The 12,981-nt window shown below is 43.6% G+C and overlaps 1 protein-coding gene across 5 annotated transcripts in view; it reads left to right on the top strand.

Annotated features, from left to right (window-relative positions):
- Window positions 1-1,402: 1,402 nt before the first annotated feature.
- Window positions 1,403-12,981, top strand: part of LOC110827764 (toucan) — a 46,700-nt gene continuing 35,121 nt past the window's right edge. The window contains exon 1 of one of the 5 annotated variants that reach the window (XM_022059726.2): window positions 1,403-1,680. In XM_022059726.2, coding sequence (XP_021915418.1) covers window positions 1,672-1,680 — 9 coding nt within the window. In that variant the 5' untranslated portion in view covers window positions 1,403-1,671. The other 4 variants (XM_022059725.2, XM_022059730.2, XM_087359609.1 and 1 more) reach the window with 4 other exon arrangements.

The raw sequence follows: 12,981 nt of genomic DNA, 5'->3' as shown, positions 1-12,981 counted from the left end.
GTTCTGTAAATTTTTTTAATCGTAAGTCTTTCCAGGGTTACTAATCAATGGATTATTATTTAACATTTTGATAGGTACTGGACATCGTTCTCCCATGCTTAAAACAGGTGGAGTACAAAGCTGATTTTCTCCATCTAGTGTAAGGGTTAATGATGGACCTTCACCTCTGCTCCTTCATACACGTTCATGGCATGGTGTTTCAACTAGGAACATCTTCAGTTTCTCCTTTACATTTCCTGATATGCTGTTTGAGTCCAAATAATGTAAAAATGTTTATCATGGAATCCCATTTCCAGGATTCTGTGGCCACATTGGATTGTAAATTTGTAAAGAAAAAATTAAGTTCAGGGTCTACAAAATATTACCTGTGTTTCTTTTCTTTTCAGACTGTTTGAATGTGACACTTCTGAAAAGTTTTCCATAAATGTTGATATTTAAATGATGGCTTTAGACAGTTGTGTGGCAGACACAGTGACAGATAGACTTGATCTTCGGAAGGTCTTGTTCTCTGCACGCCAGATTCTTCAGTGGCTCTTACACTACGCAGCCTGTTAGGTTCTAGAGAAGAGGAGAGTGAGTAGGTTTCAAAATGGGGAAGTTGATCACCTCAAGCAGTAAACTGACTTAGAGAAATCTGATGTCCATTGTTAATATTTTATGACACTAGAATTTACAGTGAAGACTTTGTTAGTGCCTCCTAAGCTGGACTCCCTTTCTGTGGCTGTCCACCACTGAAATATTTGCAGGTACCCACCACATGAGTGGTGACAAGGGCTCCATTTAACATGGTTACACATGACGTTTTGGGAACAGGCTCGCCCTCGTCCATGCTGTCGTTTGCAGGTCATCATTATACAACCATGCGATTCTTTTTGTCGTTTTTAAGGTTATTAACTACAACTGGGGTGGGGGTGTTGAAAAATTATGCGAATAGCAATACCACTGAACTGACAATAATAGAATGGTGGTTAGACATTGTACTTAATGTACCTGAGACTCGACAATACCCAAAAATTGCGGTGTATCGAATCGACCAGTGTCACAAACTGTTGGACAATTAATAACTAGGTCGGTTTAGAAAGTTCAACTTCTTCTGTGATTGAGCAACCGCATCACAAAACAATCATTAATACAGATACAAACTTGCTATAGCAATTCAACTATTTTGAAAAATAAAAATTATATCAGACAAGCTCAACATAATGTCCTAATTGTTTTTGCTATAATGGTCAACGTAACCAACATAATCTATTGATTATTTCGAGGCAGAACTGCATGCTTTCTGAAGGCACCTGTTTCCCTGGGACAATTGAAGGCGGTCTATTCAAACCCGCCAGTATTGATTGGATGTCACAGCGAAGTATGTTTGTGCGGCGGCGCCATAAGTTGTCGAGGGTGGACGAAAAACACTGCTGACATTATCGTGCAGCCCTTGAAGGGGAATTATGCACAATCTCAGTATTCGAAGGTTTCTGTGTGACCGTGCGTAGAATCGTGTGCGTACATGGTTGGTTTCCTTCGTTCTGTATTCATCTGGGAATGTTTGCAAACGAGATGAAATGAATTTGTTCTCATCGGATTTTGTTACATCAGAAATGTGTTTATCCTTCGGTGAGGCATTCAAGGCTGAGTAAGTGAATACTGCTAGCGGACGACAAGCGCTGTACAGCGATGGCGAGGGTGAGTAATTCTAATCCATTTGATGAATAAAAATTACAATTGCGTCATTTTATAAGCATTGAATAAGCATGGCTCTGACGGAGGAAGCCATTACACGTCTCTCAGATTGTATGAAGTAGCGTTTTGGAAGCAGGGTAATTCATGCATACTATATGCTCACATAGACTATTCAAAAGATTAATCCGACCCCCTTAAATCGGAACTTTTCCAAGAAATGAAACAAAAAATTAACAGTTTTTCTAACCTAAAACAACTTCAATGTAATACAACATGAAAGATCTGACCACAGAGGCAATTACTGTTTTGTGTGTACGTGCGTATATTTTAATTTCGTCTACAATTTTAATTGATTTAATAATATGAGCAAGATCTAGATTAGAATTTGTATAGGTAACAAAAATCTTTAATTTATAACTTCTGAGTGATTTGGTTTCGTAGTATAATTACGAAAACCTGTCTAACTATTATTATTATTGATCTTGTTGTTGATGGGGCTAAAATCACATTCATTACTTCTCGTGTGCGTACTATATTTCCTTCTTCCTTAACTGCAGGAGCCTAATAATATTTGGCGAAAAGTTAATGAAGGCCCTCGCCCGGCCTCAATTTTTATCAGCACCATTTAGTGTTGGATTATCGATCTTCTCAGTTCCTTGCACTCTGCGCGATTCTTCGTTCACATTCTTATTGTTTTATAACCTCGCGTGAGCATTAAAAGTGAGATTTCTCAAGATGTCTCATGTTTTGGTACGATCCGCTGTGTAGTCGGTTTAGACAGAAACTTTGTGTTTGTTTCCATAGTTACTCAGTGTTACGTGTGTCCATTATTCTGCTTCATGGAGCGAACCGTAGGCTGTAGTTTCACTCGTTTCGCTCTGACTGTTCCTCGACTGAGGAAAACATGACAGCAGCATTACAAGGTTTAATGACACAGGTTATTTTCCAAGCCTGGGCAATTGTATGTGCGGTGCGATTCAGTTGTTCTCACTAAATGTAATTAGTATTCACTTGAAGGTAATGCAGGTTGACTTCAATCTCCGCCTCCAGTTTCTTACTATTATCTGTTGAGGCCATGACAGCATCGGTGATTTATGATGTTGTTAACAACAGTTTCGGAGTAGCATTCTCCCTCCATCTTCAGGGTGCCCTAAACACGATTCATGATATCACAGTCAGAAATCTCCCATCCGAGAGAACCTCATTTAGGTTACATTGATCCTGAGATGACACTTCTCGGGTGCCCTGTACTTCACAGGATCTGACGCAGTCAACGCTCTGCTGGTGAACCGTGGTCATGCAGCTTGTTGTTACACGATGCACTTTACTACACTGTTTGCGTGCGTGCCTCGTCCTAGGTTGCGTCAAACACGTCTACGTGGTTCCGTTGTCCACGGAGCTGATCGGAGACCGGCTGTCCTGACTGAGGAGGGAGTTCAGTGTTTTCCTCAGTCCCATCAGATAAATGCCGGGACATTACCTGAAATTAGCCCGCGAATTTGGCCATTAAATAAACAACTGACCTCTGAGTAAACCTAATGCCACTACGTACCTCCCCATCGCCTGTTTCGAAAAACATGGCCACGCTGCGAACTTGTGCGGTGATGCAACATTGCCAACTTTACTCTGACAGACCTTAGGACCTGTAGAGGACTTATCTACTTTGGGTCGGCAGCATAGATAAAACCGCGGAAAATAAGTTTGCGATAAGCACGAAGCTTGTACGAGCCAGAATTAGTGGCGTATAACAGAAGTCCCATTACTTGCATGAGTGCAACAGTATTAAATGGGATTCGAGGTCATGACGGCGGCGGTGAATCCGAAGATGGCTGTCTTCTGGGTTGCAGCTAATCGTCCTGATGATGGAGGCAGCAAGGACCTCTGAAGCGTCGTTAAACTTCTACCAGACTTCACAGCGCTACAACCCATAAGACAACCATCTTTAACACCAGTATGTTCGATAACATTCGTGAGTGACCCGTGTCGTGGGGGGCATACTGCCTCCGTTTTCAGGGTTGAAGAGAGATATGTCTTTGCAAACCCTGATGTGTGTAATTAATCGCATCCAGAAGCCGTTCTCTCAACCATCAGAATGTGGAAGCGCGCGCAGTGGAAGGTGACTGGAGAGGGAGGGAGCCAGGTTTGTAACACGCACGCAGTTGTTAACAATCTCAGTTTTAGTTCATCTCTGTGCCGCAGTGGATGCTCGTCAGTTTGTGTTGTGCCTCTGCGTTCATGTGATGAATAGTGAAAGGTTCGTCGCTCGTTCTTGTGACTTGTTTTAGAACAGCCGACTCAAAATCCCGAACTTTTTTTTCCCTTTGGCAATTCCGGGCCGGAGCATTTCAGTACTGATTCATTGTTTCGAGAGTGCCCTTGTATATTCCCCACGTACAAAGCACCTAGTGACTTCAATTTGAGTTTTGTCACTGTTGCAGTATATAAATTACTCTTCAGTGGGGATTTGCCGATGTTCATATACATCGAGGATACTTTTAACCCTTCGAAGTCGAAGATCGTCTAAATAGCATTTAAGAATTCAGTCCGTACCGCGAAGAAAACACCACACTTCACCATTACAAAAATCAACTGGTTAACCCTTTGAAGGCGAAGCTCGTCTTCGTAATATTTAAGAATTCAGTCCTTACCGAAAAGAAAACACAACGCTTCAACATTTTAAAGTTCAACTGTTTAACGCTGTTTGAGGAAATAATCCTTAATTAAAGCTGAGAATCATACAAAATCCATAAATACAAAATTTAGATCGTTTTAGCAGATAGCAGTTACTACGAAGCCTTTGAATTGTAGACATTTAAAATGTTATCTGCTCACATTTGCCTGAAATTTGTATCAGCGTAAAAGAATCTTTTGCAATTAGTTACGAAGCAGCAAGGCAAACATTTTTTCGTGTCTTCTGATGATAAGCGTGTGTCGTATCGTGTGATTAATCCATCTTATATTTCAATTAATGATAAGATATCGCAGGAATATTTTCACAAACCCCGCGTTACTCACGTTGACCCTCCGCTCTTGCGCGAGTCGACTGTTCTTATGTGTTAGCAGTGCGAGTACCAATATTTTTTTCCGCTGTTGATGTTGGCAGCGAGTGGGATTGCTGAATCCCTACCCATGTTTCATAAAAATGTGTGAAATTCTTCATAAAGTCTGTCTTAAAATTCAGTAAGAACGATATGTACCCGATATTGCAACGGAGCATCCGAATTATTTTCTATCGGCTCGTCAGACTGGTCCAGCGTTTCAGATTTTCCGGGTACCCTGACTCCTAAGATATTTGTCTGGATACCGGATTAAAGAAATTATATCTGCAAGTAGCGTCAGCTGTACTAATTTACATTGAGTAGTGAATGATGAATTGTAAATGGCGCGGGAGGGAACAGCTGTGGTCTGATATGTCATATATCATCACGACATTTGTCTGGAGGAACTGAAGAAGTTTACGGATAGTTAACCTTCTGGCCGAGATTTGAAACTGGAGTAAATGGTAACCAATTGCCGTTGATCCGGAAGAACTGAGTAAACTCGCGAATACCTCGGCTGGTACTTCCCCTTATGATAGAGGCAGTAAGCGCCTCTGAAACGTCGGCAGATCTCGACAAACGCACACGGGGCGACATCCCAGAAGACAGGGGAACCAGAAATCTCACCCGGGAGTGCGGGTTGGTGGGAGGAGACGTTCGTTCGCCGGCATTGGCCTGAGGACAATCACGAAACTACTGACCCGCATTGAGTAATACGGCTTCGGGCATTTTTAGTGTACGCAAGTCTTATTACGTAATGGTGAAACTGTGTGTTGCGTTGGACAGGTTTTGGATTCGCGGTTACTGGTATAGGGTGTTTCAACACTGGATGTGTTGCTGATGAACTTGAGTGGGTGATCGGGCCCACATCGAAAAAGAATGCAATGATCATGCATGTACGTAAGTAAAGCTAATGTACTCCGAATATAGTAGCCAGTGTCCGTCACGCTGGAGCCTATGGTGGGGTCTGGCGGAGTTAGGCTGTGTGTTGATGCGTTTGGGAAAAATCTGGCCTCAGTCGCCGTGAAGATGTTTTTGCATTTAATTTGCTTTATAAAGACATTTTTTAAAATGAATTTTGCACTTTTAATTCGATTTACAAAGATGTCATTACTGTTCAACAAGAAAGAGGTTTATTCCCCTCGACTTTGTCATTTTTAAAATAATTTTATCAACAAATACGAACGAATTTTGTGTGCCTGTTTTGCAGTACTGCTTCGTCTTATTTCAATGTTATCCTTCAACGTTTATGTAACGACGACTTAAAAGTTGTGAGGGAGCCAAATGGGCCGCAGGTCTAATTTTAGCTCCGTTCAGCTTGACTGCGCCTCAAATATTAAGTCGCAGACCAAAACAGAAATTCCAGAGCCTTTCCCATTTGAAATCGACTTGTGCCTGTTCGTATAGCGAGCGCTGTGGTAACTTCACAAGGTTATGGGAACTTCATTTCGCAATCTTTCTGAATGCCATTTGCATGACGTTCACATACGCGGGCTTTTTATTCTAATATTCTCCTAATAACGCAGGAATTTCTTACGTGTCCATGGCAACGAAACGCAACCGAGCAGTCGCCATATTTTTTATTTTTCCTACGATGTTTTATAGCATTGTTTGACGCAGACCAAAGAAAATTATAATTGCAAGAGGGAAATTACAATTTTTTTAGAGTTTCAATATTGTTTCGCGTTTTCGACGTTTTTAATTCTCTTGACGTAATCATTAACACCGAACAATCTCATTACGACACTGTCTTTTTTTTTTAGATACCGACGTTTCGGGAAGAAAGCGTCGGTATCTACCTGCAAGTCCTAACGACTTAACGCAAAAACAAAAAAGTCGTCATTTTTATCGCCGTGACAACGTAAATTCTCACAAGTAATCTTAACTTCGACCTCACAACTTCTAAATCGTAAAAAAAAGTTAAGCCTGAGAACGTGCTCCTCGTGTTGAAATGTTGTGGCACAAATGAGCGAAAATGTGCCCTTCTACGGTTGTTAACGGTGTCTTTTTTTACGCAGTTACGGGGATGGGGGACTGATGATATTTGCAACGAAAACGTGACTGTTTTGAGCGTTGGATGACTGAACTATATTTACACTTCAGTTATTGCAATTCGTGCTTTTGTTGGCAGACATGAAGCAGTTTAAGTTTTATGAAGTGGTTCATGCTTTGGTGTGAGAACTGCTGCAATCGATTCTGAGGTAATCGATACGTTCGCTGCAGACGTCAGATGCACGTCGTTCAATAAACCTTGAAACCACGTGACTTGTTGAATTATTTACAGATCGCAATGTTTGTGACACAATTACCGGAAACGTTGTGCTTTTATTGTGCACACAAGTATCAGACTGCAGTGTGGGGTTTTCAGGTTCTCACGGAGATGAATTTGTCGATTATGGTAACCGCTGTGTTATAACCCAGTCGACGTGGGTTTATTGATTCGCCGATAGCCTTCAGGTTTTCCTACAAAAACTTTGTGTGGTTTTTGTCTTGATCATTATCCGATTGATCGGTCCTTTGGTGTGAGGGACCAAGTTTCACACCCGCACACGACGATACAAATGTGATGGGTGGAGCGAGGCGTGTTGCCACGATTTGTGTGACACATGGGACAGGAAGCTGAAAGAGTCTCCCGAAGTGGAGACTTCTGTCTCTTGTCTCTTGTCTCTCTTAGTAGTAAAGCACGCCCGTGCGCCTCCAGGATCACGCCCAGGAGGAGGATGGACCTGTAGCCCCGTTGCGGTCGAAACAGACGAGCAGATGCCTCGAACATCCCACGCGCGTTCACGAACATCCAAGAGTTCAAACCTGACGCTGTCATCCACTAAAACACTCAAAAGTAGGGCACATGAACTTCAAGAGTTTCTGCTGACTTTGTTTGTGATTCTTGGCATTTTATCGTCCTCAGTGGTTTACAAATTGTGGTCCATGAACCCCGTAGAGGTCGGGTTTAAGCCAGAGCAAAATATTTCGGTTGGTCTGATTATTTTTAAGCTCGTAGGTATTTTCGGTGTCGAGTGGTTGTTTATGTTGAACTGAAAACAGCGTGGAAGTATACATTTTAATATTATCCTCCCCTGTACGATTGCATCTTCCAAGTGGTCTGTTCCGTTCATGTTTTAAGACCAACATTTTCTCCTCCCTCATCTCCACAGTGTTCCTCCCTCGTAGGCCTAAATACTCCTCAGACACTCCCAATCCCTTAACATGAGAGACGAAGTTTTACTTTGTGTTTCTGGAAAGCTGTCTTCACGCTGCAGGCTTCAGTTCGCGTTTTCCAAGTGAAAAGCTACGTAGTCTTGCGTTTTGTATCGAACTTGTTCAGGGGCTAGACAGGAGCTGGATCGGTTTACGGTCACAAACGTCACTACTCCTTTGTTTTCCCGGGCTCTCTTTTGTGGCAAAATATTCGCTCAAACGGGAAGGTTCGCTGACGTCATGGATCACTACATGACTCATACGCGTCATTTCGTATCGAGGTCGTCGTTATCGGTCAGAAAACACCTCCAAACCGCGTTCATACAACGTGGCCTCCCTGTCTGAGTGTTTGTCGCACGATTTTTAGAACGTATGCTACGAAAAGTTGGAAGTCTTTTGTTGTAATCTTTTCGGCGTAACAGAAAATGCAAATCAATGGCTTGAACTTGCGTTGTGGAAGTCTCGTTCCGGACTCACGCGCGTCCTCACCCAACCTCGGTTACAGCAACAACACATCCGACGTTTAAGGTTTTCGCAGGTTAACAAAGCAGTTGAACTTCGTCTCCGGTTCTATGATGTGACGCATTTCCAAACGGTAATAATTCCAAATCTGAAAGTTTGTGGCCATTCTCACAACGAACTTTCTGGACATTATCCATCGTCTTGATTTTAATAACAATCGTTAATTTTTTTTGTAACAATTCACGCGAAATCTTCTTACGTTCCAAAGAACATTTCGCTCTGCGTGTTTTTTCATTGAATACGGAACCAACGATGAGTGGCTACGTTCCGCCGATGATAACATCGCCGTGTCCTTGAGGTCCATCGTAATGAAAACTGAAATGCGTTGTCAATAGCACTTCTGCGTCGGGACACAGCGTCGCCCCCCGTTACGGCGCCAAGTTTCCGCGGGTGTTGGGTGGGGCGGGCTCCATCGGACACTGAGGCTCGTCTTCTGCAGTGCCATCGCTCATCACCTCGGTCACACTCCGAAGACGATTTAAGAACGCAAGAAAACCTCCTCCAGGGTTAACGTGAAATGTACATCGAGGAACCGTGCGTGACTTGTCTGTTGAGTTGCTCGCTTTTATTAGGAAGGCCAGAGTTTTGTTAATGCCGCGTTTAAACGTCGACCAGTTTTTATCAGACTATACGGCGCAACATCTGTAATTTATTTTTAAAGCCACAGATTTGAGCTAGTTCTGCTGTTTCGGCAGAAAATCGATCGTCTTCCACTTAAGAATCGTTTTGGGACACAGAAACTGTTACTAATTTAAAAGAACTTAATCGTTTTTGTTATGCAAAAGTGCGGGTCACGGGCGATCTAGTTACTGCAAGGACCACGACAGAGCAGTTAGGTGATGACGACACAGAGTAAGACGAATGATAATTTGGATAGATCTGTCAGACCAGCCCCGCCCCGCCCCGCCCCGCCCCTAACACAACAGCGGTACATGTCACGTATTGTCTGAATTGTCGTCGGCAGAAGTAGCAGCTGCAGCGACTCCCAATTCTGAATTTCTTCTGAAGGCGCCGAGACACTGAGACGATCTCTATTTCCTGATTTATAAAACGTGTTTTGAAATCCGTGGCTCGCGTGACCTTCTCGTTAAATCCGCAGACAAAACCTGTTGGCGCTTGTACTTTCGCAGTTCGTGCTGACGAAAAAAGCCGAGAATCTTTCCTTTCCCTACAAGAGTTTCATCCAAGGATCTGCGGCCAATCGTATTTCATATCAGTGGCTCCCAAATCGTGGCACGCGGATGCATTTTCTGTGGCCCTCGTAAAATTCTTTTGTCTTCCCCTCGTGTGTGATTTAGTACTAATTAATTTAAGTAAATCAACAAATTTATGGACTATTCAGTTAATACGTCAACCTTTGGATGTTTTAATGTTTTATAGTTTTCAATAAATTACCTCGAAGTTTCTTAGTCATTTAGAAGAAAGCCTAACCTTCCAGCAAGTTCGTATGAAAGGATGGATGTGCCCCCAAATTTAAAAATAGCCGCGGACCCCTAATTTAAATGAACATCCACGGGATATGAGACGCTGGTGTCAGGATTAACTAAGCGCAGATTTCTGTAACTCGCCGGGGACCTTCAGAGTTAGACATTGGATAATCTGATAACCCGAACGCCGTCCATGTGGCTGCGACCTTCTTCCCAAGTATTGACCGTTCTGGCGCGTCGCGGCGCCCGTCTTCGTCGGGACGCTTGCCTGACATTTGCCGTTTACACTTAACCCTTTACAGGCTAGTGGTAACTGCGTATGTGGGTTTCATTTGGCTCTCCCCCCAAGCGCCTACATGGCGTATAGTGAGTTTTAGTGTGCACCGCCTGGGAATTTCCAGAGCCTCAAAAATCGTCGTTCCTCTCAGATGCAGCGTCTCCCTCTGCAGCCTCTGAGGTTCTCTCTCTCTCTCCCCTTCTTCCTCACTTCGTCCTCCTCCTCACAGATGGCAGGAGTGTGCCTGGAGACAGAGCGGATTTTGCATTTTCTGATGAACTTTTTAATGGGTAATCCTGTGGTCTCCGCCTCGTTTTATAAAGCTTGGTAGCGCGCGAGACGGGAATTTAATTAAACTGTTAGTTCAGGAAACGGAACGAGTCTCGCTAATTAAAACTTTTTCTTTCCAACCAGACATTCTGTTTCCTTGTTTTGAAGAGGATAATGCAAGAGATGTGATCGCTGCTACTGAAGTGATGCTCTTATGTGAGATTTAAGATTCTTTTGCGATGTTGCGCCGTCGTAGTCTGATAGAAACTTGCCTAGGTTTCAGGGGCTCTCACTGCTTCGATCGTCAGGGCTCAGACTACAAGGTGTAGCATCTCAGAAGACAGCCATCTTCTTAATTTTTACTCCAAGAACCAAGTGCACCGCAAAATTTAACTCTGTTAGCGAAATGCAGGCGCCTTCACGACACTGACACTCACAAATTTTCCTGATTAGTAGAAGCAATTATAAATGTCACCAGAAAAATTGCCAGCAATTGGTAACTCGTGGTGACCTCTCGACCCGCATCTTCGCAGCCCACTCACTGGAGCGGTGTCGTTGGAGTGGCTTTCAGAGCGGCGCTTTCCAAGTGGATGGATGCACAGAATCTGACTCTACCCTACAGAGGAGTGTTCTTATGTTCCTTCTGCTACTGGATTCGATGTCAAGGAATGGGATAGTACCACCAGCTTTGAGAACCAAACAGAACTTAGAAATTCCAGTGGACTTTAGGGCCTGCGCTCGTTCTGAGGGTTTGGGCCACTCCCTTCCTTACTGTCTCGAATTAATTGTTTGCGAGTAATCTTTTCATCGGGCTGTACGCAGTCTGAGCTGCTGACAGCGTTGTTAAATAAACCAGAAATATTAATCTGTACTGAAAAGAAATGGAGGCATGACACACGATCTCCGAACTGTTCAGCGTTTGTATCCATGACGACGACGTGAGAGTACCCGAATTGTGTCGTATCTTCTGATCGATACAGAGGACCAGTCTCACTTGTAGGGTAGCGTGGGGATAACGACGCCTCGTCTTTGAACGCAGCGCGCTGATTGGCTGCAGATGCTTTGACGACGTTTCGGGTTGCTTCCTCGGTGCCTGCATCTTCGCTAATGAACCGATTTCTTTTCATGTCTTTTGTTATTTATGCTAGAAGTTAGACAGTGCTACTGCTGCTGGGATATTTGTTATGAAGTGCGGAGAATGACGATGGCCGGATTATAAAATCGCGCGATTCCCCAAACTTTCGGAATTAAACATTTTCTGACATCATCCAGGCAGGAAACTTCACTTGTGATTGGAGTACTCAGGCGAATACATTTTCACGCTGAAAGTGACGCGGTTGATTTTCGTGGCAAGGTGATGTCCCTGACATGAAAATGTTCCATCGGCTGTCGCAGAAGGAACGAATAATGAAACCGACTGCAGTATACAGTGTCCCGTAATTTTATGTCGGAAAGAAATATTTCGTTTAGATAAGCAAAATGCATGCGGGGTCTAAAGTCCTTGGCCATAGAAACACGAGATGTTCTTAAATCTCGCACCCGATCTGAAACAGAAGGAAACTGCGAAGTCACTTTCGCTGGACCTGCTTTCGAGCAACTACCACTCACGTGCAGGAGAGATACGTATAATGGTTTCTGCGCTGTGTGGCGCGACAGACATTTCAACAGTTCTGTAGTAAATAATTTAACAACAACGTTCCATTACTGTTTGTGCGTGGTCGGTAACAGTGGCCCCCTGGTTCACCGGACCTCACACCAGTTGATTCAAGAGGGGATTTGGAAATAACGCGCGGGTGTCACGCTTCAGAAATTAAATATCAACCAGCCTTTACGAATATTTAAAAATTCTGTCGCTGGTACCCGGAACCATTCCGAGGTTTAACGGTGCCCGCAGGCCTCCACGTGCCTGGAATTAATTCAGTTCGCGTCGTGTGCCACATGCAGGGCCGATACCTGTTCATTGACGTCATACTCCACTTGGATCAGACAACAGGAAGTTAAAATCAATCGGTACGGCGTCCAGCAACACGCGGCCGTCTTCGTGTTGCCAATGTCGATGTTTCTAGTATCAAACTCTTCGTTTGTTTTCGGAGCGGCGTGATCTGGAGTGCTTTATAGAGGTCGCATGCTGAGGAGGGAAAAGCATGGAAGAGAGTGTAATTTTGAAATAGACGGGGGACCCGTCGACCTTGAGTCCTGCATTGGTCCATCGATGATGATGTCATTCGTACGTAGTTCATCTTCTGGCTGGCGATCGAAAGGCACAGTGTTCAGTTCTTGTATATAGCCTAATTTGGGGGTGAAGTATGGAGCACCGAAGTTATACAAAGTCAAAAAGCGACTGGGTGCTTATGAAATTCTGCACTGACATTTACACGGCCACGAAGATTCAGAATTTAAAACCATTCTTGGTGAGGAAACTTTTCCCTGGAGTATAGATTTTTGAAATGGAGGATGAAATTCAGGTTCAGTCGAAAATTGCGAAAGCGAACTGGCGCGCAAGGAAAATCTTCAGACTGAAAGTTTCGTTCAGAAGCTTTCAAATTGCCAAGAAACCGTAAAAATGCAAAAC

This window comes from Zootermopsis nevadensis, unplaced genomic scaffold (assembly GCF_977971745.1).
Source record: "Zootermopsis nevadensis isolate Lab colony 2312 unplaced genomic scaffold, Znev_1.0 Znev_ptg000032l, whole genome shotgun sequence".
In the NCBI taxonomy this organism is placed as follows: Eukaryota; Metazoa; Arthropoda; class Insecta; order Blattodea; family Termopsidae; genus Zootermopsis; species Zootermopsis nevadensis.
Note: the sequence above shows the minus strand (reverse complement) of the source record. Positions and strands in the feature narration are given on the sequence as shown.